Source organism: Pezoporus wallicus, unplaced genomic scaffold, assembly GCF_028554395.1.
Source record: "Pezoporus wallicus isolate ANWC-B61680 ecotype Strahan unplaced genomic scaffold, APGP_CSIRO_Pwel_v1 contig_3181, whole genome shotgun sequence".
NCBI classification, from domain to species: domain Eukaryota; kingdom Metazoa; phylum Chordata; class Aves; order Psittaciformes; family Psittacidae; genus Pezoporus; species Pezoporus wallicus.
The window spans coordinates 2,129,718-2,157,553 of record NW_026641700.1 but is presented as its reverse complement, the minus strand read 5'-3'; the positions used below and the strand labels follow the sequence as shown (position 1 = coordinate 2,157,553).

The 27,836-nt window shown below is 35.8% G+C and overlaps 1 protein-coding gene across 1 annotated transcript in view; it reads right to left on the bottom strand.

The window, feature by feature from the left end:
* NEK10 (NIMA related kinase 10) overlaps positions 1 to 27,836 on the bottom strand; it is a 103,608-nt gene that overhangs the window by 64,673 nt on the left and 11,099 nt on the right. Inside the window, exons 8-23 of the mRNA XM_057424870.1 lie at positions 27,566 to 27,644; positions 27,182 to 27,249; positions 26,069 to 26,148; positions 24,822 to 24,908; positions 23,199 to 23,423; positions 22,572 to 22,711; positions 21,736 to 21,797; positions 19,538 to 19,615; positions 16,801 to 16,865; positions 15,940 to 16,042; positions 15,707 to 15,835; positions 14,432 to 14,569; positions 13,035 to 13,080; positions 12,343 to 12,464; positions 12,042 to 12,144; positions 2,819 to 2,894 (exon numbers count right to left, since the gene is read on the bottom strand). Of these exons, the coding sequence (XP_057280853.1) occupies positions 2,819 to 2,894; positions 12,042 to 12,144; positions 12,343 to 12,464; positions 13,035 to 13,080; positions 14,432 to 14,569; positions 15,707 to 15,835; positions 15,940 to 16,042; positions 16,801 to 16,865; positions 19,538 to 19,615; positions 21,736 to 21,797; positions 22,572 to 22,711; positions 23,199 to 23,423; positions 24,822 to 24,908; positions 26,069 to 26,148; positions 27,182 to 27,249; positions 27,566 to 27,644 (1,601 nt within the window). The remainder of the gene's footprint in view (positions 1 to 2,818; positions 2,895 to 12,041; positions 12,145 to 12,342; positions 12,465 to 13,034; positions 13,081 to 14,431; positions 14,570 to 15,706; positions 15,836 to 15,939; positions 16,043 to 16,800; positions 16,866 to 19,537; positions 19,616 to 21,735; positions 21,798 to 22,571; positions 22,712 to 23,198; positions 23,424 to 24,821; positions 24,909 to 26,068; positions 26,149 to 27,181; positions 27,250 to 27,565; positions 27,645 to 27,836) is intronic.

Sequence of the window (27,836 nt, the reverse complement as noted above, 5' to 3'; positions counted from 1 at the left end):
TTAACATTCTTAAATTATTATGACTGTGGAAACTTTAATGCTTTAGCCTGTCATTTTAGATAATACTCAAGCATACATTTTAAAAACAAAAACATCAGTAAAGTACTCTTGTTCTCTTTTCTGACTGCAGACAGGCAAGGATCACTGCTTCCATGATTTTGCTTGTGGAACAGAACTGACAAGTAGTGTCCCAAAAGGCCACTTACTGAGAGACTAAAACATGCAAGTAGTATTTTCTCCTCATGCTTACATCCAAATAATTGGACAAAGAGGTAGAAAAAGAAGTGCCAAGTCTTAGGTCTGATATGAACTTCAATACACAAACACAGGGTATAAATGATAATAAATGTGGTATGAACAAAGATAAAACCAAGACAATAATAATTAAAAGAGTATTTCAATCTACAGAACATTACTATCTAATAAAAATTTCCTACAAAATGTGAGAAGACCCACAGACATCAGTGGCAGGTTTGGAAATTGACACTTCTAAAGACTAATCTAATTCGCAGACAGTTCACCCATAACAGTTGTTCAAAGGAGCACAATAACTTCTTGTCAACAGCTTCTCTGCCCGAATGTGACTAAACAAAACAAATCAATTATTTCAGAGGAGCTGAAAACCATAGCACATAACTAGCTACACCAAACTTTTGCTACACTTAACCACCCAAACTATCACTCTGCTGATAGCACAGTGATCAGCAGTGCAATCTGCTGATACACACTATGCTATGCTTCAAACATATCACCGTGCTATGCTTCAGGAGTATTTTGACTGCAGCATCCCAGTTGAGTCAGCCTCCCAAGCAACTTACTTTTTCTCACTAAAAAGCAGCATAAGCATTAGTCTTCAAGGTGTAATATACATTACAAGGACTCACTCTTGAAGCCATTTTATGATTTCATGATTTCTAGGGATTGTCAGACGTTATCATTCTGTCACTAGGAAATTACAAGTAGCAATCTCAAAAGTGGCAACATGAATTACATTTGACTGCAGAATACCTGAGTTCTTGACTCTCTCTTTGAATTCAGAGGAGCCATCAGTAGCTCCCCCAGTAGGTTGGAACTTTTAACTACTTATTACAGCCACATAGGCCAAGCAATCTTGAAAGTATGTGGCCATCACATGTGGTCACCACAGCAGAAAAGAAGATTGAAGAAGACTGACATCAAAAATGCCTGTAAACTGCTGAGAAACATACTGTCAGTGCCTCAGCCAGTGCAGTGGTCTTACAAGAAATTTAGGATGAAAGCATTTCCAGTTTTTACTTAGGATATAACATTCTAACAGGTTTTTCTGCTTATTAGTGTGTATTTTGTAAATTAAAAATTCTGATGAAAACAGGAAACAAAATTATACCCTCCATGCTGTGCAACATTCTTGGTTTGTTTATGTGTCATTCATTGTAGTTTTCTTTTTCTATTCCCTATGCCAAATAAATTTCACTTTATTTACAGGAGCTAGAAGTGGCAATTTATAGTAGTGGGAACAAGAGAACCAGAAAGTCACTAAAAGAAGGAAACCAACTTCTAACCTTAAGCAAGCTCACACTGAGTAGAAGCAACAGAGTGACCCTGAAGAGAGAGAACAGCAGCTGTACATAAAAAGGCGTTAAAAGAATCTGGAGCAAACCCATGCAGGAACAAGGAATATTTGGATCTGCAAAGCTTCAGCTGAACATATTGCAAACATATTTCCTTAATAAAGCAGTAGTTAGGGTAGGGTTGGCAAAGTTTTAATTTTGCAAATGGAGAGATCCAGATTAGCAACTCCTTAATTGATTTCTGATGTTAGCATTTCAATTAACAGAAACTTTCAGCTCAAATGGCAGGGCCAGAACACATCAACTTCTATTAGTTGAATACTGAGCTTGCGCTTGCCACAATTTGGATTTTTACCCAGATTACATTTGCTCCCTTTTGTTCACAATACCATAACCTCAATTAACAGGCATGTTTGCTATTTATCCATCATGCAACACAAAAATCCATACTCTGACCTGACCACAATTACTTTTGAGAGAACCTGATATGCATATAATACTCTCAATTGTGTAAACTGTTTACATATTGAGAACGTTTGGATAGGAAATGCTTTGTATTCCATGCTCTTGAGAAAACAAAACACAAGGCAGTAGTAATCTAGGAACCTAGGTAGCTATATCAGTACAGCAATTTTTCACAAAATGGTTCCTCGCTTTGGCTTGCTTGCAGATGGGATGCCAAAGGAAACTGCATCTCATTCAGCAGACTGAATAATGTATTGTCTAAGGCAAAGGTTTAGAGCAGTCATTTATGTATTTACTAAGCTTAAATTTCAAACAATGTGTGTCGTGCTTTTCCACCATTGAAAATTTCAAACTGCAGAAAATATTTTTTTCAGTTCATTTACTAAAACCAAATGCCTACTGATACAAAACAAATCCATTAACAAATAGTTCAGAAGGTAAACTGTCTACACATAAAATGTAGCTGAACATTGAAGCCACAATTACATTAAAAGCCTTTAAAATTAATTTCTATTGTTTACATATATCTTTTTAGAACTTGAAAACACATTTCTTTAAGTGTAAAGATGGATGAATGAGTTACTACACAACCACAGTTACTTCAGTTTTGCACCAAGTTAACCCACAGTAACCACCATAGGCAACAGAAAAACAGGTAGGCAACCAACTACTTACTGCATAGTAGCTGTGGGTGGGCAGCTTGCACCTTACTCCTTACTCGACTGAAACTTGTCTGCCTGCTCAAAAAAGTAACCATTAAGATGGATGTCACTGGACTGGATGTTGTATGCAGGTGTACTTACCATGAGTACAGAATGGTTCCCACTACAGATGCAAGTTTCCCATTTTCTTGCTTTTGCTTTGCAAGACCAAAGTCAGCTACAATAAATAAAAAAGATTCAGATATCAATAACCACCCTCTCTGCATGACAATTGGTGCTCATCCACAACACCTGAAAAGTTGGGAGAGGGTGGAAGGGAGGTTTGGTGTTTTTGTATCATCTTTTACAATTTGCAGCACTGCACCATACTGTCTTCCTATCAAAATATTAATCAACAGCTTCTGTTTGAACCAGGCCTACGAGCTTTAAAGATATTATAAACACACCTCTGATCAATTGTAATTCAAACTATATGACCAGTTTCAGGTTTCCATTGATATATTCCAATAAACAGCATGACAATTTTAAATATCTAATAAGCAGTGATCTAGAGACCAAGTTAATGGAAAAAATTATGTAATGAAGTTAGTAATGATTTTGCTTTCCTTCAAATTACAACAGCTAGGAAGGACAGACTTTCAAAGGAGTTTGGCGAAGGTCTAATACCTGAACAGTTCATGCTCAAAGATTGCTTCTGGAAAGAAATAATGGTGAATTGTAGCCTTACCTTGTGACAAAAGCTGCAGATTTCGAAGATTATGTAATTATGTTAATATAAGCACATTTTGTGTAATTAGCAGGTAGTCTTTCACAAAACTGCCACACACAATCGTTAGGGATTATATTTTTAATCTTAATTCCCTGCAAACAGTTCATTTTTTTCAATTCAGTACTCTACGGCTGCCTCAATGCAACAATGCAGCTAAGATACATTGCACAGAGAGTAAGAGGAAATCATTGTGCTTGTTAAAGTCTGTTAATAAATCTTGCATTGTAATACTACTTTGGAAGTAGGAAGATTTGTGTGGTAAATAATATTGTTTAAAATATTTTAAGGGTCCTGTTCTACTTGGACAGAGCCCACAGCCCATCCTCATTCCAATTGTTCATGCAGTGAAATAGTTCACAAAAATTTTAGTTCAAAATGTTTGTATTCATAAAAAAAAAAAAAGCTGCAGAGCAGAGGAAACATAGGTAAGAAAAAATAGTTTCTGTTTGCTCTTGCTCAGTGGGAGCCTCAGGGTCTGAAGAGGAGAAGATCTCTTATTCAGAAAGGGACTTTGATAAGAAAGCCAAATGTAGATACCCAGGCCACAGGTCATTTTTTTTAACAAAATGTTCAAAGAAGAACTAGCTCTGCAGTGCCTGGAAGATGTAGGTAGAAAGAATGCTAAATCAACAGGATCCCTGAGAAGCCTCCCTGTTGTCTTTGAGTTAAGACATTTCACTCCAGGAAATATTAAGCCCCAAAGGACCAGAGGTTTTTACAATGTTGATACTTCCTTGAGTTAATAGGGGTGAATCATTCTACATTCCCTTTTTCATAATCCTTCACATAATAGCCTATGAAGAAAGGGTATTAAGACATTACATCAATCAATAAATTAAGTTCCTGGTACTTGAAAGATTTAGGAAACAAAAGAGGAAAGCTGGACATCTTGTTCCTGGAAGTAGTCTATTTTAATACAACATTAATGATTACCTGGAAAAAAAGAAAGCAAGGGCAAGATCAGCCAAAGGGGTTAAATATATTGTCTGTCTTTTAGGCTCCGATTCTCAGAAATGGAGGGGAAAAGAACATTTCACAGGCAATAACTTTTTTTCCAAATTCTGCTAAGCCATCTTGCTAAGAGCAAGAAGCTCTTAAATACAACTGACACTGCCAGAGCTAACAAATGCAAAGCACGGGACAATCAGCTTCACATCAAACTACTGATCCCAGTGTCTTGTTTTGGCTTCGTTCTCAGTTAAAATCCCTTCTACATGCTGTTGGGCCAGTTGTGTTCCACAGCATAGTCTTTAATCCCTGCATATTTATAAGTCAGAGTTTGTTCCATAGTAAAAAGGTATGCAATTTTAGACAAATTACACCTCTGAGATACTTTTCTTTAGCAGGAAGGCCTTTGTTCAAGGCCAGATTGGGCAGGACCTTGAGCAATATGGTCTAGTAGGAGGTGTCCCTGCCTATCGCAGGAGGGCTGGAACTAGATGATCTTAAGGTCCTTTCCAACCGTTAGCATTCTATGATTCTATAAACATAAATGATTTTTCCTAAGCCTTTTCAAGCCCATAATACAGAATTGAATGAAAAGGAACTATATCTTGCTAATTAAATTTCTTTTTTTAACTTATTTAGGCATCTGTCTCCATCTTATAAATTGCTCTACAACTTTTAATACTCCAGGATTCTTTATTTGGCATTTGATGCCAGAAACTGCTACAATAGCAAACAAATAAAAGAAATCATTTCTAAGAACTGCAAGAGACCTGCATTCCATATTATTAAATGAAAATGTAACCAAATATAAAGATGATCCCTATTAACTGGTATGCGCTGTTTCAGTTGTGAACTGAAGCTTGATTGATGAGGACCCATGGTGGCAATTCATATTAGGCAATTTCCTGAAATAGCTTCACACCATACCACTATGTCTTTTAGAAGCTGGAATTGAATTGTGAGAGAAAGAAAACTCAATACTTGCTCAGCTTTTTGTGAACTTTACCCAAGTGTCAGCTTTTAGTACAGAGAGAGACCTACATAAACCTTAGAGCTGATCTAGTGATTCTTATGTCATGACCTGATTGGTCACTTCTGAAATTCAAAATCCTACTTGTTAAAGAAAATATTCTTCCTGAACCATCTCAGTTTACTACAGTTAATTCATCCAGTGGTACCTTTTGCATTAAGGCATAGCTCTTAAGTACAGGAAAGGGCCCTTCTTCAGAAACTAGACCTTATCAATTCACACATATCTGTGTGAATACAGATGCATCTGGACACGAATTTCACCAGTTTCAGAATGAAATACAAAACTTACAGCTGCCAAATATTTTCCTGCTGCTTCCATTCTCACAGAAAAGAAAGCAATCTACCAAATAACAGAAGTATTGTGAGTACTTACTGGAAGGAACTATATCAATGCTGACAAATCATGATAAATATCAGTAGAATTAAGGTGGCCAGAGAAAAATGGAAAAGCCCTTAGAGAATCATACTCAGAAGGCCAGTAAAAGCTTTGTAAACCAGTAAATGAGATAAACCAAAAGAAAGGCTGGTAAAAGCAAAGAGATAACACAAAGGGAGAGCCACCTAGCTGCTGACAACATCAGGATGCAGAAATACATGCTGAATCAGTTCATTCAAAGAGAAAATTATAAACCCATTCTAGTGATCCAGAGCAAGATTCTATGAGAAAGATGTGCTAGTAACTGCCATAAAAAAGATGAGTCCTACCCCTCTCTTGAACTGTTTTTGGAAAGGAAACCAGCTCATCTGGCACTTGTATCTTGATGAGTCTAGCTCAGCCCTTTTTCTAGGCTAGCTTCACACTGCTTTTATCTAGTCCAAGACCAGATACTGCAGTCCTAAAATCATTGAATTGTCTACCACTTGTCACCCTCTCTATTCTTGCAATGCAGGAATAAAACTGGCATTAAGAAGGCAACTCCCTCATCCCCCCAAAATAACAAACACCCCCATTTTGACTGTTAGATCGTCCCACCTTCCTGAAAAGTCAAAATCACTCCTTTGGGAACCAAAAAAAAAAAAAAAAAGCCAAGCAGACAAACAAAAATAACAAACACTGCTTATTTTGTAGCACAGATGAAATAAAACCATGTGGAAGCAGTCTTGGCACTTTAATAGCAGCAATGGAAAGATGTATCCACCATTTTTAAGTCTGTTCAAAGACAACAAAAAACTAACAAACTTTCATCATTACAGGGATCTTTATAATCTATGACTAGACATGCAATTTTGACAGTAATTCATTACTAATAGTCATATCTCCTACAGCATTATTATATTTGACTAGATTTTGCACTGTGATTGTAAACATTAAGCCTTGAGGGTTTTTTCCTCTGTATATCAGGAACCTAGAAAACCAAACATTTGGGGGTTTGATTTGAATGTTGTTGTTGTTGTTGTTAGTTTTTTTGCTTGGTTGTTTTTTTTTTAATTCATCAAAAAATAGTCAAACAATCCTGCAAGATGATCCTCAAATAGGAATTAAAAAATTGCACTAACTGGTGAAGTTATAATCCTCTAGATTCTGAAACACCCTTCTTCACTCGTTTTCACACTTACATACAATTTGTTCAGGGTAAGTGATAATGAAGTACAATTATTTCAGAAAACATTACATGCCAGGGGAGAGAGCATGAAGGGAAGAAAGAAGTATGAAAATAATGTAGGCTGAATTGACTAGTATCCTAACCTGCTACAGAATGATATATTCAACTTTCATCTCTGAATCACAAAAACCTTCTAAATCTTTGCAGTTTCTTAAAATGAGTATTTTAGGTACCTGCAATAGATTTTTTTCTCTTTTTTGACACAATCTGTTTTTTCATTTGCCATTTTATTTCCCAAAGATTTCACCTAGTAGGTTGATCTTCTACAGTAAAACCAAGAGATTTTACAGGTACTGCATCTTAACAGCACTGATCTCATTCCCTCAATTTATATTTCAGCCCTGTTTGAAAATGCCATTATTTTTTCCTAACATCAAATGTGCACATGAATACCAAAATCAAAGCAATAAAGGAGCCTGAGTGGAATATCAAATTCACCACACACATGAACTTCAGACCTACTCAGATCAGATTTTTGGTGTCCCAACTGAACAGATTTTCCTTTTACCCTGATAGGCTCATAGTAAGAAAAAATCATTTTGCTTCTCTTCCACAAGTTTGCAACCGTAATCAAGGAAGTTTGTCAGCAACTTACTAAGTTACAGTGATCTGAAAGATTAAAATAGAACTTTAATCTTTTTTTCTATAAAAGCATATCCTAAGATCAAGATAATTTACAATTTCACCAACAGTAGGACATACTTATCCTATTCTTTTCCATTAATAGAATGGGAACAGAATTAATTTCTTATCATTCGCAAATGCACCATGTAGCTATTCTACCATACTCCTTTCTGTGTGCTAATATCAGTGCTTTGTAAACTCAGTCTACTATCTGTCAGTTTTGTGAAGCTTGTAACTTCTGCACTAAGAACTAGCAACTTCTGAATAGATCCACATCTAGAACTGAGATTTGTAGAAATGCAATTGTGCTATTAATCCACCAATAGAGTCCAGAATGATTGATTTACAATGTGAATGTAAACAAGTGGAAAATTCCACTGAGCCTATTATGGAAGCTTTGAAAATTAAGTACTAGAAGCATTTCCTTGGATAGCAATTCTCATAATGAAAAAGAGTTAGATGAGCCATATAATCTGTAAAAAAAAAAAAAAATAACACTGATCCAAGTGACTCAGGAAATTAGTGACTAACACACAATAGACACTAGTTAAACTTTACCTCATGGCCACTGCTTCTTTGGCCATGGCACAGAATCAAGAGCCAATAGGTCTTTTAAAAAGTGTACCCAGCAAACAAGTATTCTCAGTTACAAAGTTAACAGGTAGCTTTCTTCAAGCACCCAACAACTCCTTGAACTTTCCAAGTCTCATTCACTTCACCATTCTGACACTTCATGCTTGCTGGCTATGATCAGAGAGCTGAGTTTTCTCAAAACTATTATTCCGCTTCTACACAGTCCTGGGTTTCGGTTCCATACATATCCTCTTTGCTACTGTTCTATCATTACAATTATAAATATTAAACAGAGCAAGCCATCCAAAAGAGCGTATGGAACCCTTCACAATTCTCCTTGATATTAGAGCTGAAAGGTGTCAGAGTGATTCCACACGGCCCTAAAGATTTAAATTTTGTCGCAGCTAGATGACACTGAGGAAAAGTGGTTATCTACACTCTGCTGTTCTGTCCAACAAAAAGATGCAGCTATGGAGCTCTAGACAGAAATAATGCTGTACTAGAAACAAAATTCATCTGCAGTAAAATACAGTTATGATGAAAGTACATGTGCATTTCCAGTTCAGAAAACTGTAACTTCTCAATGTCTACTATGAAAAGGCTGGTCAGATTAAACTGACAGCCACAGATAGTATGGATTCAATGAATCTCTGAAACCCTAAACAAAACAACTTTCCTTCAGGCTGTGCCTAAAATACTATTTTGTGTGTGTGTGTGTGCGTGTGTCAGAAATGATAAATCAGACATTTAGCCTGACCAGAGATGTACAGTTTTGTAACACGTTTCTACCAATTTAGAATGACAAGTTTTACAAAATTGCAGGTTAGGTGATTTAATACTTATGTTTTCACAGCTTTTGTAGCTCAACCAATTACGATTAAATGCTGTACCAACATAAGGGATGGTTGTTATGGCCCACTTCCTATCAAATTTATGTCAGAGATGAAACAGAACAGATGAGTAGGGTTCCAGAGAACACATAACAACAGCATGCTTAAAGTTCTCTGCAGCTAGAAAGAGATCTTGTATCACCACTGGCTTGGCTAGGATCAGATTGTAAATGTCTGTTTCCATTTGCAACAACACACAGCTTAAAAGAGCCTGAAAAAGATTGGGATAATTCAGATGTAATTGGCAGGTTTAAAAGATGTCATGGGAAATGCAAAGGAAGTTATACAATCTTCACAGTAGAACAAAGTACCTGCTGGGCTTAGGACTTCCACTTGCGTCTTGCCTACTTTTAAAAACAAAACCATAATCAAAAACCTGGATAAGGATAGCATCTGATCACACACAATACATAAGAAAAAGAAAGTAACAGTGTGACTATACAGATACAAAAATTCTTCCCACTATTACCTCATATATTTTTTCTTCAGTCAAACCTATAAAGATTATATCAGAGACTACCACTAGAAAAGGCCCCTCATAGCTTAATCTTACATTGTGCCAAGCCAGCTGCAGGCTTTTTGCCTATATGAATACTAGTTTTCAGCTACCTTTCACCATAGGTCCCTGCCTACCAAGTTCTGCTGGAATTGTTCTACAGAAGCCATGTGTAGAACATCTCTCCATGAATTCAGAACAAATAACCATCATCCTTCAGCAGGTTTATTTTTTTCTGTGCTGACAGCAAGGTGGGAATGTCTCCTACATTGTGCACTCCTTTCCTTTTCAACCAATATAAACTCAGAAAATGTATGAGGTCTTCACGAGATTTGGAATGTGAGTGGCCCAGTTCTTACACAGTGAGAAATGCCTACCTGTGAGTCCCAGAAATTTCTTAAAGCAGTTCATTTTTGGGGCCGCTGCAAAGCCATACACAGAACGGAATGAACCTTAACCTATAGAAGCACTTTGCTCCAGTCGATTGCTCATTTTATTTTTTTAATCAAAATCTACAATGAGAGTCTAAAACTAAGGCACCTCTCTAAATAAAACATTTGAAGAATGTTTGTTACAGAGCAATAAGCTGCCTTTGTTATATTATTCAGCCTGCAGATTTTCATAGCAAAAGATTAACAAGAGTTACCATTTCCAGAAGCACGGCTTGAGGAAAGAAAAAAGAAGAGCAGTATTATAAGATATACAAGCTTCTGCTATAAAGCAAAATAATTCGGACCATCAGAGGCCATATTTTAATTACACAGCTGCACAACACTATTTCATAAATAGTCCTATTACTCCAATTAGATCAAGACAATTTTTGGACAGTACTGAAACTGAAAGACCAGAAAATTGAAGTTGGTCTCTCTTTAGAATGACTGTGAAGCTTGCAAACACAGACCTACAGTTCTGAGTATATTTTAGAGCAGACCTTCTCCTTTTATAAAAGCTGACAGGCTAAACTCACTGCAGAGGCAGACTTAAGATTTCTCAATATTTGAGCATACGCTTCCAGCATCATCTTACATTTTATATTAACTTTCATCTAGAACCATCTGAAATTCTCAAATACTGTGGAATATAATTATCAATGTATGCTGGTAATAAATAAAGTACTAAATAAACTGTTTAAATATTGCAACAGTTTTAAATCTATCACTGTCAAAATTATCAAAATAAGCTTCAGTTCTTCCAGTTTCATCAACTTCTGTAAATCTTTGACAGAAATATAAATGCTTTTCATTGGCTATTTTGAGCTTACATTTGAAAGTACATTTACACGTCTTTACACATAGACCGGACCAGAGACAATGTTAAGGTGTTAAATCAGGACAAGAGTGCCCCTCAGTGGCAGTTTGTTGATACAAAATACAAAATATGATACACATACAAAATTTGATATTTTCCTTTAAATAATATCCTATTACTCAGGGACAAGTGCTCCATTAAATGACCTACTTTCAAAACTGTGTTATCACTAAGAATCAGAGGTTTTTAGCACATACGGTTTAATAACAAATGAATTTGTATGTGTATCATCAGCTATAAATACTTACAATAAGACAACAGTTGCTAAATATATTTGCCTATTTTAGCCAATGGCTTTTTGGTTGGGTGTGTGTATATGACTATACTTCCCTGTTATTTTTAAAGAATAGAGATTGATTTCTGCATAAAGACTTCTCACGACAATTCAGCAGTATTCAAACTGTTTATTTAGTTCTGTGTCATGAGCAGTAAGAAAGCATGCAGTAGTGCTTTGAGAACTTTAAAAACTATAGTATCTGAAGTGGCTGTAGGGCTTGCTGTGTGTACCAAGTTGCATTGTTTCACTCAAAGAGTAAAACTTTGTCATATTTTGTACTGTTCACACATATACTGCTTTCAAAGCCTATCCTGAGACCTGCCTAGGGTCCTTCCTCCACACTGTGGAGGTTCTAGAAGCATACATCAAGAATATTCACGACCACAAGCTTAGACAAATAGCACCTTATTGCAGCTGATCACTGGGAACAACTGATGGATGTTAAACAATTTCATGGTACAACTAGAATAGAACAGATGGTTGTTATATTTTAGTATGTTCACTAGGACTTGTTATCTGAAGTTGATTATCTAGATATTCTTGATGATTTAAATAAAAACAGGCCTTGAAGCATAACTATAGTCTATTTTTTTAGGGCTAAATCATCTCTGTCTTATTTGACACACGTCTGTAATAAATATAGTTGTGGCTGATGACACCTGGTGACAATGATCACAAAATTTTCATTAGCAATTATACAACAGTATAATAATGCAATAATTTACTGGCTTCCAAGTATGGCGACCAATGCCTGGAAATCTGAAAACCTCTGAGAGTTTCAGTGAAGAAATTCTACTCACACACATCACGGGAAATTCTCTTTAAGTAAATAGCTCTACTTACTAATTGTAACTTTGTCTTTATCCCCCAGCATGACATTGTTTGGAGTGAGATCTCGATGAACAATCCTTTTCTCTTTATGCAAATAACGAAGAGCTAGACAAAGCTTAAAAACAAACAGAAAGGGCCTCATTAATATTCTTAACTACAACCTAGATAAAGGCACATTAAATTAAATTAAAATCTGATATTAGTGCCTGATATAATAAACATTGTTTTGTCAGTTATTAGCCTAACAAATATAAATGGTGCTACTAATTTCATGCAAAAAAGTCCTGATAACAAAAAGAATGGAGGCACTTACTTGGATAAATATACGCCATATTCTGTCTTCTGTAAAGTGTTGTTGCTTTTCTTTCAAAGAGTGAAAATGCTCTCCCAATGGCACTCCCTCTATGAGCTCCATGACTATGTACAACTTGTCATCTACATAAAAGAAAATGAATTAATAGATTATATTTATAGAGAAGGCATTTGACAATAGAATATTTGAGGTTTAAATATATTTTAAAAGCTCTTTTTACTTTTAAAAAAGAACTTGTGCAAATATATTTAATCACAGTTCTATTCCTTGTTATTCTTTTTTTTCCCTCAGTTTATATCACAGCAACTATAAGGAATTCACTCCATGAAAATCACTCAGTGGGCACATGTATGTAGCTAAGTCTTTATACAAAAGAATCTGAGCAATCTATATCATTCAACTAGTCACTATAGCTTTTCTCCCTACATAGCAGTCCAGGTGTAAATTTTGGATCTTTATCAGATGAGAATGATGCTTTCTACATGTTTATATTGCATCTAGTTTTACTAGTAATGTCTCATAACTTTTTCAGTTTTAAAGGAATATAAGCCTGTCTGAACTGTAGCAGTTCTTGAAGAAAGTTTTATCATTTATTGCTGAAATTTGACACATTCCTTTCAAGTTGCGTTTTCATTTTATATTTCTATTTCTTCATTATGTATACTGTGGTAATTCTCTGCATTTATACTTACTTTCCAAGAACGTTCTATAGTACCGTACAACATTTGGATGATAAAGCTACAATGAGGAAAGAAATGTAGATGTTTAGAATGATTAAACTGATGGCACAGTATTCATAATGGTTAGCTGCATACTGGAATGAAGGATTCCAGAAACTTTTCTATGAACTGCAGTGCAGTAAACCTTCATTATTATCCCAAACAGAGAAGCATTGCACATTACAAGAACAACCAGGAGGAAAATACAGCATGATTCCTATCCACTCTTCCCTTAATAATTGAAAGAGTAAATGAAGTTTGAGTTTGCAATGACACCTGCATCAAAGTATTGGTTTTCTTAGCCTAAGAACACTAATGATCACTCTGGGGGTTTAATTTTCAATTACAAAAAATCCCATCTTCTCCTTGTATTTTAAGCCCCAGAATTTATTAAATGGAACAAAGACTCATCCGTTTTCTATCACAATCTTAATTTAAAGAATCCCTGAAAAGTTCAAATACCACCAACACAGGAAGTAAGAATCTTTACTAACAGGCATCTGTTCTGCTGCTAATGCTGCAGTAAGAAGGTTTTCAAATTGACAGCATTCAGGTAAAAGGGGCCAATATTGCAGTGGTCAGACAAAAATAGTAACAGCAGCTGGAAGCACTGCAATATAGAATCATAGAATCAACTATGTTGGAAAAGACCTTTTAAGATCATCAAGTCCAACCATTAACCTAGCACTGACAAGTCCCACTAAAATATGTCCCTGAGCACCACACCTACAGGTCTCTTAAATACCTCTAGGGATGGTGACTCAACTTTCTTGGGCACTGTTCAAGTGCTTGACAGTCCTTTTGGTGAAGAAATATTTCCTAATATCCAACCTGAGCCCTTCCTGGCACAACTTGAGGCTGTTACCTCTTGTCCTGTCGCTTCTTACTTGGGAGAAGAGATCAACACCCACCTCACTACAACCTCCTTTCAGGCAGTTGTAGGGAGCGAAACAGTCTCCCCTGAGCCTTCCTTTCTCCAGATTAAACACCCGTAGTTGCCTCAGCTATTCCTCATCACACTTGTGCTCCAGGCCCTTCACCAGCTCCATTGCCCTTCTCTGGACTCTCTTCAGCACCTCAATGTCTTTCTTGCAATGAGAGGCCCAGAACTCAACACAGGATTTGAGGTGCGGCCTCAATAGTGCCCAGTACAGGGGGATGATCACTGCCCTGGCCCTGCTGCCACGCTATTGCTGATACAGACCAGGATGCTGTTGGCTGCCTTGGCTGCCTGGGCACAAGCTGAGTCAGCCAATGGTCAGACAACACCCCCAGGGTCTTTTCTGCCAGGCAGCTTTTCATATAAGAATTCACAGTTAATAATGCTAACAACAATGCTCACACATGAAACTAGAGTTCATGAGACATACCTGCTCTTTGATGATGGTTAATTCAGAGACAATGTTCTTTACACTGCTGTCTCTGGTTTTTTTGTCCTTTCCAAATGCTGGACTGTGTAAATTGACTTCCTTCATTGCTAGGAGATTTTGTCCATTACACTTTCTAACCTGTGAAAAAATCAAAACCCTTGTAAAGTTAATATAGGGTGGAGATAGAAAGGATATTATTATGGCTACCAGATCAGTTATTAGAGGCCAAACCTGACTCACAAAAGTTACAATCCTGGCTTTTTCTGTACATGATGTGATTAGCTATATGAACTGAGTCCTACAGTACAGGTAAGCAGTACATTTTGTGTTTGAGGTAACATTATCTGTGGCCAGTATTGCCTTTCAGATAAAACATGCTTGAATTTCTATAATTTTACACAGATTATTTACCTCTGCAATAGACAGAAATTCTGTTTGTAGAAAGGAATTAAGAGAAAGTAAGAAACCTAAGAGATACATTGGTCAATCTTACAAATACAAGAGGGGGCAAAAAAAAATTACAGCAAATACTAACAGCAGATCCACAAAGGCATCTTTGCATCTGCATTCCCCTACTGAAATTCAAAGGATGGCTGTCACGGCTTAAGCCCAGCCAGTAACAAAGCACCATGCAGCCATTTGCTCACCCCCTACTTCTCCCCTCCAGCCAGGATGGAGAGGAGAATCGAAAGAGTGTAAACCCCACAGGTTGAGAAAAGGACAGTCCAGTAACTAAGGTAGAACATAATGCTATTAATAATAATAATGATAAGAGAAATAACAAGGAGAGAGAATATAAAACTAAGAGGGGAAAGGAGAAGAAAAAAGAAGTAAACATCAGTGATGCATGAAACAATTTCTCACCACCTGCTGACAGACACCCAGCCCAACCCGAGAAGTGGTCTGTTCCTTTCGGGTAACTCCCCCCAGTTTATATACCAGGCATAACGTGCTGTGATATGGAATACCCCTTTGGCTAGTTTGGGTCAGGTGTCCTGTCTCTGCTTCCTCCTGGCTTCTTGTGCCCCTCCTCACTGGCAGAACATGAGACTGAAAAGTCCATGATTGGGGTAAGTGCGACTGGGCAGCAACTAAAACATCAGTGCGTTATCAGCATTGCTCCCAGACTAAAGCCAAAACACAGCTCTGCACCAGCTTCTGGAAAGAAAATTAACTCTATCCCAGCTGAAACCAGAACAACAGTATTGCCTAAAAGAAGTATTAGACCCACTCCTCCCCTCAAACCTGTAAATTAATACCAAAAGATAAGTTTACCTTATATACGCTTCCAAAAGCTCCACGGCCAAGGTGCTCTAAAACTGCATAATTGCCTATATGTTTTGTAGGTGCCTTATTCTGATTCATGCTCTCAATACTTTCAGCAATTTGCTTGAATTCATCTTCCTGGTTACAAATTAAATTACAAGTAAATAAATAGAAGAATGTCATGCCTTTCTTGTGCTAAGAAAGTGCAAAGAATATAGCTTTTTACAGAGGTTTTTACTTACCTTTAATAAATTTAGCTTTGATACCAACTCTTCATAAGCACTGATATCACGCACATAATGTCCAATATCAATGAAGTTTTCAAACAAGTCAGTAGGGAAAAGTCTACAAAGATTTACATTTTAATTTACTTTAGAAACAGTGTATAGTGGCTATTAATGTATAGCATAGACTTTTCAGTGTTTATTATTTCAACTTACTTTAGAACGTGATAAATAATGCACTTTATTTTTACTGATCTATCCAGATATTAATCCTCTAACATTACATAGGAATGATGGTATTCTAAGGAAAAAAAAGTTTGAAGGTTATGGTTACCTATGCAGAGCAACCAGGTCCAGTGGAAGGTGTCTCTGCCCTTCCAAACCAAAACATTTTGTGATTCTATGATTACATACACAGAAGTTAAAGGACCTATCAAAAGTCAGACTTCAGTCTCCATTGTTTGGATATTTGTATGCCAGATGTCCAAACAAATGTAAGCCTTTTTAAAGTCAATCCAACTCCCAAGTTTCCAGTAATTTTTGTGTTGTTTTGTTTTTTTTTTTCTAGTATATTATGTTATACTTGCTGTCAGTTTTTCTGAGTTCCTTCTTGTAATGCATAGGAACCCCTAAAGAGCTAGGTTCTCGGGTATGCATACAATAGAAGTCCCCTCACTGAGCATCTATATCTTGTAGCTTTCACTGATAAAATGCAGGAATGGTGAACTGAAACTCTGTGCAGGACAGAATTTGCCCTATTTCTACTATTTCTTCTGGTTGAAAATAAATAACATTTTAAAAACTTGTCTTTCTGATTGGATTTACAACTTTCAAACAATTATCTTAAAAGGAGCTTCACAAAACATTTTGTTAACATACCTTTTAAAGATATGCCGATTTCTTTCCATACTGAAGAGAAATCTCAGGGCTCTGAAAGCGTAACACTACAGCAGGAAAATACTTCAATTAATGAGAAATTTATACATAATTGGAAAAGCCATTGATAAATGTCAAGGATTCCTCTTGATGTCACATGGTGGTAAACTTTGTACTTAAATGACTAGACAGATTATGATACTAACCTGATAATGAAGAGAGTAAAAATGTATTAAGTTTTTCCTGTAATTTAAAAGTAGGCAGAGCCATTTAGCAGGAAAAAAAAAAAAAGGGGGGGGGGGGGGGGGGGAGGGGAGAAAAAAGTGGGTGACTAAAGCTATAGAACAGGCTGAGGAACATTTAAGCCTTAGTCATCTTTTTTTATTTGTAAAGTAAGTATGCTTTTACACAACTCATCTTTAACCCTGTTTACCAAGAGTCAAGAGTATGGCACATGTATGGCTGACCAAACAAAGATGTTGGTATAAAGTAAGCCAAAGTGAAATAAGGTATTGATACCTGAAACAATGCAAATAGTAAATGCCTCTAGTATAGTTTAGAATTACTTTATTGCATCAGTGACTAAAACACTGCTACAGTCCAGTGTGATAACCCCTATTTAGCAACGGTAACCGTGTCTTAGTGCTAACTGCAGAATTAATCCCCATGTTAAAAAAAAAAAAAAAAAATTCAATATGTAGAAAATGCATTAGATGAAGGAAATAAAGTCCAAATGCTACTGATGAAGGAAGCCAGATACCTAAAATTTTACAGAAAAGGAATGTATGTTAATGCTGCTACAAAGCTGTCTCTTTTACAGGCAATGTTTCTTTTTTAATCCAAAGTATATTCCCCCATCACAAGAGAAGACTGGGATGTTATGATGTCTAACATTCCACTGAGCCTCACATCCACAACTTAGCTGTACAAAATAAACCAGACTATCTGGGCCATAGCTGCTACCCTGAAAGTCTTTCATTTTAGAGACTACACATAGATCTTACTGTAGAAAGCCCATCAGTGAAGGGAAATGATAAAAAAATTAAAAATGAAATTGATATTTTAAACAGTGATTAATATTCATCTTTCTCACACTAGTAGCGTATGATTTATAATTAACATTCTGTATATGGTGTTAACATTCTAGTACTGTGTGTGTACTAGATTTATAATTAACATTTGTTAATTTGCTTCAGTTAAGGCATAAGGATTTTTATATATGGTACATATGCAGGACAAATGACTGATATCACAGTTACCCTTAAAATAGTGAAGTAAGATCACTAAGGAATTATGGCAGAAAGAAGCTGAAAATTTAATCATTGAAAACACAAACAGTGGAGCAGTAAAGAAACCACACTGGCACTGCAAGAATTCTAAGAAAAATACCTATGAAATTCAAAAAAGAGTATTCCAATAGCTGCAGCTGTACTGCACAGCAGTAACAATGATTAAGGCAATACAGATAACAGGGTGAGAATCTGAACAAGCTTTTGTGAAAAAATACATTTCCTATTGTTTGCCTGAAACAGATTTTGTTTTCATATGTGACCTTTGAGTCCACTATTAATTCACGCAGCTTAATATTTAAGACAACTACAGTTGCTTATTATCTTTTGTGATTTAATTCCCACACATCCTGTTGGAATCTAAACCACGGCAGGCACAATTAAGCTCCTTGCAGTTGTATGAGGCAACTGTAATGAGCATATGCTCCAGTTTATTAGACTCCATGTTAGTTTCACTTAGCATCTAAGGAGATTTTTATTCATCTCATCCTTAAGCTGATTTAACTGAAATGCACTATCAAACCTCACTGCAGAAGAAAGGTACCTGCTGCACTGAACCTGCACTCCAACCCTAATCTAGAACTGGAAAGAGAAAGATGTCACTACAATGAGTTATTTTTCTGTTTGTGGAAATGCCTTTTCTTGCAATCCAGGTATGTCTACCTGATAAAATAGGTGAGTAGCTATTTAGCCCTGTTAGTTTAGGGCTACACCTGAACAAAGAGCAGGTGAGAAACAGGGACCTGACTGCATTCATCTGTGCTAAGGACCTCACACTTGCCCAGAGAAGGGCAACTGGAGCAGCATCAGTTGTGCTCAACCTGGAACCCTAGACCACTACTTTCCTACAGCTTAGACACCAACATAATTTCACAGGTGGTGGAAAAGAGCTATCAGATAATTACCACTGATAACCTTTAGCCTAAGTTGACACAAACCAGTACATTTATGAAGGTATTGCTATGCAATCCCAAAAACCATTCTCATACTTATTAGCTCTGTATTTATCCTACATTTAAATTTGCTCTACTTCATGTGATGTTTTCATGTATTTTATTTAACAGCAAGATTCTTCAGAAAGAAATAGATATTAGTATAGTGTCAAACCTACAGTGATTTTCAATGAAGACCAAGACACTAAAAAGAAATTCTGATGCTGTACAGCCTGAAAAAATGGTGGGAAGGCTATCACAAGGAAAATACTCATTTTCCTTTACACTATATGAAGTGCCAGAAACAAAGTAGATCAGAACGCAGCACCAGAAATTGAGTCACTATTTAACCTGGGACATTTGTTATTCCAGGTTTTGTTTTGTTGGGATTTTTTCCACCCTTTAAGTAAGATTATTTTTTTTACTGCACTTTCAAATAAATTTAGAATAATAAAAGAAAAATCTCAGGGACTGTTTGGGGCTTTCAATATGCAATGATAATTGGATACAGGGAGCTACCTGTAATAAATTCGCGTTTTCAGCATTTCTTTCTTTCTTTGGCAAAATCAGCTTTGCTATTGTATATATTCCATTTGCCTATAAACAGAAAAAAGTCAGTATGTATACATAGCACACAAAGGAAAAACAATGTTACTTCAGATAAATCAGAAGCTAATACCAACTGACAAGTTCTCAACATCCTATAGCACACCTAAATTATAAGCTCAAAGGATTTAAATGTATATAAGAATTAAGTCATCATCACATTCAAACTGATACTGGAAAGACAGCTTGCAAACAGATCATGAAGAAATATTTGTGTCTCTAGAGGTGAAGGAATTGCAGCAATAGATAGATCTGCCATCACCATGTGGATATTTTGAATTGCCAGAGACCAAAAATCCAGTCTCAATAAATAGAAACTGGAGAAACACCAGAACTGATAGCCTGAGGAGTATGTCTGTACCTTCAGTAGGATTTTGTGAAAACCACCCTGTATTTCAGCTTCCAATTTCATGTAACCATGTGTCTTCCCCATTAATGTATCCACTGTGTTGGCTTGATAGATGGGCACTGGCAGATTTATAGTATTGCTCCCAGTTGCTTGGCAAGCTCCTTGTTGAAGACTACTCTTCTCTCTAGCTGAGTTGAAGGGAACCAGCACAATGTGTCAGCTCTGCAGAGGCTCTGCTGCAGTTCCTGACATGCTTTCTTAAACAACCCATGAAGATAGAGTTAAACTAAGATTTCAGGCTGTGCAGTAGAGCCATTGAATCATAAACACATTCTGCCCTGATACCAGAATTGCTGCAGACTACTCCTGAAGTTGTAAGTTGAAAAAAGAACACAGGATGAACAGGTAGAGGGCAGACACAGCAGAAGCTAACTTTGCCACTGTATGAGATAAACCTTTAGAGGTCATATTGGTTGACTTTTTCAGCACATAACTGAAAGAGGTGCAAATCTTCCTCATCTATCTGCTTTTAACCTGAGTTCCTTCATCTCACTCATCATGGAACTCTCAAAGTTTCATTATCACAGAGAAAGAAGTAGGATTAAAATTAAAGAGACTGTTGTAGGGTGGAACTCCAGTTGAGATGAACATGCTTGAAGCTATGTCCTGACCTGAAAGGAGCGCGCTGACTGGTGTTTTGACAAATGGGGAGATCATTGTCTTTTAACAGGATAAGTGGGAGAAGTTGAGCTTGGAACACATTTTTCCAGCCTGCATATTGTCACATCAATTTGTAAGACATTTACTGACACCACCATTGTCATGCACTGCTACAGCAATGCAGAAAAACTGTATTAAAACCAGCTTTTTACTTCCCAAGTCCTCCAGGAGTTATATTATTTTCAAAAGTTACCCAGTTTAAATAAGTCTAAATGAGTATGGTTATTGGCAATTGTAGTGCTAAAGATATACAGAAAACACTTCCTTTTATTTTCCCCAGACTTACTTCCATTCCTTTCCTCTGAACCAACAGTTTTGATATATATGAACTTCTTTCCTGGTCATATATAAGGCTTTTTGTTCTCTTGATTCCCCTAGGAATACTTCTAACTGGGTTATAAGCTAACTTGAAGGCTTTGATCACCAACATTTAAAGTATGAGAGCTGGCTACAGCTATGAACTGATATTAATGTCCTATATATGTGTGTCTTTGTCTATGTCTGGAATACACACCAAGGATTTTCAGAATAGTTTGCAGAACCATAGGTTCTAGCTGATTTAAATATTACATTTTAAATGAGGTTTAGAAACACAACCCTGGGGATAGAGTGCAGAAGCTATGGCAGAAATAAATACTCTGAGGAAAAGACAAATTGTGAAACAACAACGTGCCAATATAAGCTCCACAGATTTTGTTTTAATAAACTTCATGAAATTCAGAATTTTTATTTCTCAGTTAATTCCATTATTACTCTTATTTACTCCTATTTTGAATATGGCAAGAGCATGGCAAGAGATGCCAAAATTAACCTTGTCTGAATAAGGCTGTTTATTCTTCCAGCTAGATACATATGTTGATGTCTTCTGCCTATGTCTCTGTGTGCAAATGTATAAAGAAACAGAGATACTAAAGTTATAGAAAATCATATTTTCCAATACCTTTCAAATGCATATTGTTAATCAAATTATGGCAACAAATTAAAACAATTAAGTCAAATTATAAGCTCTAATGATTTACTTAATTGAATAACTTCTTCTTACCTGTACAACCTGGTAAGAGTTAGTCTCATTGAGCACCAGCTCAGTAATTGCTGCACAACAGGCTAGAATAAAAATTCAGATATAACGTTTAGGGCCAGATTCAAACAGACATTCAGATAGTGTGGTGGGTTAACATTAGCTAAGGGCCAAATGCCCGACCAGCTGCACATTCACTCCCCTCCTCAACACACCGATGTTTTAGTTGTTGCTCGGTATCACTTACCTCAACCAAGGACTTTTCAGTCTCATGCTCTGCCAGTGAGGAGAGGCACAAGAAGCCAGGAGGAAGCAGAGACAGGACACCTGACCCAAACTAGCCAAAGGGATATTGCATACCACAGCACGTCATCACCAGTATATAAACTGGGGGGAGTTACCCAGAAGGGCAGATCACTACTCAGGTCGGGCTGGGTTTTACATACTTTTGATTCTCTTTACCCTGCCCAGGGAGGCAGAAGGAGGGAGTGAGTGAGCAGCTTCATGGTGCTGAGTTACCAGCTGGTTTTGAACCATGACACATAGTAAATTTAAATAGAGGCAAAAATATGATGAAATAAAAATTATCTCAGGCTACAGAATTGAAAACATATATATATGTTTGAGATATTTTTACAGGTGAAAGAAATCTTTATGTAATTAGTACTTCATCCTTTACTTCTTTCTAGAAAAAGTGTGCTTTTTGAAAACATGTGCTGGCATTGCACATTTGGAAATAAACACAGCTGACTTGGTGCTCCTGCTCCCTAAAGCAGGTATCAAATCTTACCATTTCAAATTTGAAATATTTATAATACCTTTGTGCACACATGAAAGAGGTTTAGGCCATATAAACCTACCTGCTTGAAGGGAGAAAGTATTTTCTTGCATCTCATCAGGACTCAAATCATTTGACAAATGAAAATATTGTATTCTCCGTGCTGCATTCGCACTGGATAGACTTCCAACTGAAGAGCAATCAGAAACAAGATTTCTGTCCCTGAAAGAAAAAAATCAAAACAAATTGCAGTGTAAAAAAAAGACTTGACATACCTTTGTTAACTGTTTCTGAAGTTCTAAAGATTTAGAGGTTTTCCACTAAAATAGCTAATACACTTTGAAAAATCAAACAAGCCTTTAAACATAAAGTTCCTTTACCACATTCATCAATTATATGCACTATTCTAGCACATGAAATAGGTGTCTGATTAATAGGAAATCTAATTAGGCAGTAATGACATTTATCATTACTCATTGTTTATACAGTGAAAACATTAAAACCATTTTAGATAACAATGAAATACGCATAGCTGAAAAAAAACACTAATTATTCATTATGTTATAAATAGCTTCATAGTTTCTGCAGACATCACATACAGCTGAGCAACACAAAGATGCTACTTGATAAAACAGCACTTGGTCAAATATATCGTAAAATATTAAACTGTCTCATACAATTGCCACAATGCTGAGGACTGAAAACCTACCCCTGTAAAATATGAAGGAGCTGTTTGATTCCACCCCAAATCCGGATTTCCACACTAGTCTCAGGATCCTCACAAACCTGTACCAGAATCCAAACTATACTCCATAGAAGTTTGATATGATCAGAATGGAGTAAACTGAGCAAGACTGGAACTCCCTCATACATTCTTATTTGCTCTTTCACCTGTGACTCTGCACAGAGGAGACGTAACAACTCTGCTGTAAGCCTAAAAAAAAAGAAATCATCAAGCACTTTTAACAATAACTCCATCATTACTTCATATTGTCAGTTAGCAAAGGGGAAAAAAACCCACAGCAAATGTTGAAGAAAGAACAGAGACCTCCCATAATAACAATAATAAAAAGCAAAGGAGTTAAGGAAAAGTGCTTAAAGTCACAGTAAACTGTAAAAACACTGTAAAAATAAAAAAGAAGGTCAACTTTCAGGAGGGATAAATTTATATTTACACTGAGTTTGGCTATCAGCATAGGCAGCCAAGCATACACAGCCAGGATGGGAGGTGGCCAGGTGGACTGCAGTCATCTGAGGTACCACCTTCTTAATGGCATTAATGCTACCAGGAGCACTGATGGCATTGACTTGTAAAGTCTGTCTACGGAATTAGAATAATTCCACAGATAATTGTGATTCTTCTCTAGTATGTTTTGAATACTAGGTTTAGAAAGGGGATTGGATATATCATTTCAAAATTTTATACAAGATTTTCATTAACTTCACCCCAATTAAGGTGAACTTTGCATAGAAATAGGGTTAGAGATTTCCACTTCCAGTTGAAGCAAATAAAGCTGCATGTGTTTGATGAAACATAACAATTCAGATTCACATATTAAAGATTATTCTTAAGTAGCATTGAACTTCATCCATTTCCTGTTTACATTCAAATTCCAAATCTATAGCAAACTTTCGTTTTACATTAATCTAAAGAATTTCATACTCAGAAACTAAATAAAATCTTTTGCTATGTTCAATTCCTTTCTCTTTAGTCATATGTAAAATAATTTACATGTGTGAAATGATTAAGCAGAAATTTAAGAAATAGTTTTAAATGTGATATATAAATGACGTATTATCAAATCTGAGGGTCTTTTGGTTTCTTACTGAAATGCAGATACACTATGCTCAGCTTGCAGTCTTACCTAAAGAACTGAAGGAACCTTTATGATTTTCTGACTAAAGGGATGTGGGGTCTGACCCAGCCTCTGCCATAAACTGCAACAGCTATTTGTCTTGCAATTTTTTTACTAGTTTATATGGGGCATCCCAGGAGCTGTCAGAATTCAGTGTGATTTCCATCTAATCGCTTAGGTCTGCCAGGAGCAAAAAGGAGATGTGACCACTCCAAAGCACCTGCTATCACTTTATGGTAACACAACAAATTATTTGCACTGCACTGTAGGCCATCATTGAAGAGAGGGGACACAGCTTGTAACAAAACTACTAGAAAAGATTTTGCTGTATCAGTACCTGATTCAAAATACACACGTCAGAACTTTACCTTGAGTATATTAAAGTGGCACATTAAATAATTCCTATAAATAAACATGTTCCTAAATGAAAAAGTTAAAATAAATTTAAAACAATTAATCCACAAGCGAAGTCTCACCTTTTAGAAAGCAAATCGTATTCACGCAGTATCACCAGCAAATTCTCAACAATGCTGAGCTCACTTATCTTCTCCCTACATTCTGGACTACAAAGTGATTATTCCTGGCATTTATATGAAATGAAATTGTATTTAAAAAAAAACACATTGCTTTTTAGCATCCCTCCTTATACATTTGATCAGTTATTTTTTTCTCAAGTAATAATATCATATTGTACACACAAATATTTAAAGGCATAAATATATGCTGTGTCAAGAGTGACTGTGCAACAATATCCAATTTTCCCAATACAAAAAAGTAAGTGTGAATGCATAAAACTAAAGACACAAATGTTCATTTCATTTGTTTCTTACTAGAAATCTTTTAAATCAACCAAATTTACATAAATATTTATAATATACTCCAAACACTTTCCTGCCTAGTTCAAATATAACACATTTAATTCTTTGAAGAAAGCTGAATGAAAGTTAAAAATTAATGTATAACATCATTTAAATTAAACTCAAAAAAAAAAAAATGAACTGTAGTAGAATGAAAGAAATTTAGGAAATGAGAAAATCCAGTGAAATCTCATAAATAAATTCCTACTGATCTCAAGGAATTGTATGTATGCTCTTTAATTTTGTAATTTTCCTTATAATTTTTCATTTAAAAGATAAAATTGTTGTAGAAATCTGGAAGTCAGCAGCACAATAATGCAGAAGCAGTAACTTTTCTTCTATAAAAATGTTAAGGATGAAAGATGCTGTATTTTCCTTTTACTTTTTTCCCTCCACACCAGGAAAAAAAAAATCCTACTCTTTATTTAAGAACAACCATTAGTGAAGAGAGGATACGTATACACAGATTTGAGTGTATGCATTCATTATTTACTACATTGAACAATATTCTTGCTGGTTATTCTGAGGCACTGTTGTATTAAGGTCAGCATAAAAGATTTTTATATTCAGGAAGTCAGTAAGAATTCCAGAATCCTGCACAGGGATTGAAAACAGAGGTTCTATGACTCCAGCCTTTTAAAAGTCTTCCACATGAGCAAGAAATTTGCTGCAAGGACTTCTCTTTAGTTTTTATTACATTAGTACAAAATTAAGCACTTGTCATAGATCTCCACAGAACAAGGCCACATTTTGGAAGGAAAAAAAAAAAAAAAAAAGAAGTCTTCCTCAGAAACAGCAGTTTCACTATTGTTCAAGAGATAACATCAAAATGCTTATTGTGAACTACAGCACTGAGTTGAACCTACCTTTCTGCTAGACTAGTCAGAGCAAGGAGGGCACCTAAAAGCACATTGTTGTCTCTGGCAGATAACAAATTTACCAAGGTCTGGAAAATGAAACATGAATCAAGATAAATAAATTACATTATTTTCTTTTACGACTCAAGCACACAAATAACTATTTATTGAAAAGTCAAATTAAGATACCAAATTGTTGCACAATATACTAAAAATCTTAGGAACATATAAAGTAGACTTTAATATACATTTAAACTCTTGGAATACACCCAGTCTTAGGACAAGCAAGGATGTTTATTCTCAAATGCAATTAGTATCTCTCTTGACTGCTAAAGCATCTGTCCAACTTAATATGCCATTGTAAAAATTTCTTCCTGTGTAAAACACTATGGAACTCTAAATTAAGGCCTTCTGAAGCAAAAAGTTGATTTTTAGCTTATATTTAAACAATATTGTATGTAATTTAAGGTTCTGCATTATATTCTGTCAATGGTTCATATCAAAGTAAACTTCATATTTGTTTAGATTCTCTAAAAATATGTTCTGTGGTACTATCTGATCACAACTGCCAATGTTTTACTGGAGAATAACGGAATCACAAAGCACTAGTTAGCTGATCCTCATCTCTATTGTTTCTTAGTTTGGCCACAAATCAGCAATGATTAAGTATAGATCCTTAGACCGAGAGTAATGTGTAGGGATGCCTAGGCTGTCACTATTCCATTTGGACACAGAACACTTCATAATTGAAAAATCATAGCAGAAATCTATGTAAAAATAAAAATGTATTTATATTTTTAAAATATATAAAACTATTTGTATCATAGTAACGTGTAGCCAGGACAGTGTAAATATGAGTACTAATTTTTATATGAAGGAGTTTAGTCCAAACGTTTGTGACATATTTATCTCAAGCAACCAATAACCACACATCAGGGCAATTAGCTTACATACAAGAAACTATTACTACTCATATTTCTGTAAAACATAGAACTGAGATTATCTTACTTTACAAGCTTGACAAGGTAAGAAATTTACTCTCACCTAGATCAAGTCTGAAAAGCATTAGTCACTCAGTTATGTAGTTAATTTGTTATAATTAGAATTTTATGAAACACTTACTTTATGTGCTCTGCTTGCTATAACCCATTCTCTTTGACTGTTAACAGCAGCAAGCTTTTGGAAAATGTCTATGGAACAAAGGAAGTCACATCAATTGAAGTTTTACCACTTAATATTTTTCATTTTACCAATCAGATAATAAAGTAAAACACTGCATAAATTCTTTGAACCATGACCAGCTCATTTTACTGTTATTTCAGTGCATAAAAAGGCAGTAATTTCTTAAAGAAATACTTCTTATGTATAAAACCAAGATGTGCTTTTCCACAGCAATTTCAGTTTTCACTCGTTTGATGATGTCTACAGTAAATCTAATAACATTCTACGTAGTGACCATCTCAAGTATTTTAAACCTTTTAAGCCTCCTTATAATTTAACACTTACATGTCATGTTGACCAACTTGTCTACATTATGCTGCTCTTCTCCGTAATCAAGATAGCCATTTGCTACTGTTTCCATATACTACGAGTAAGGGGGGAAAAAAACAAAGAATTCATAAACCTGGAGTGTAATCCACGGAAATAGCCTGTAGGTGGTGCATCAGTTTCACAAAAAGAAAGGTAAACCTGAAACATCTTGCATACTTCGCTGTAAAACTTGTCAGGGAACAGTAGAGATCACAGAAGCATGAGAATTCAAATAGCAAGTGTAAAA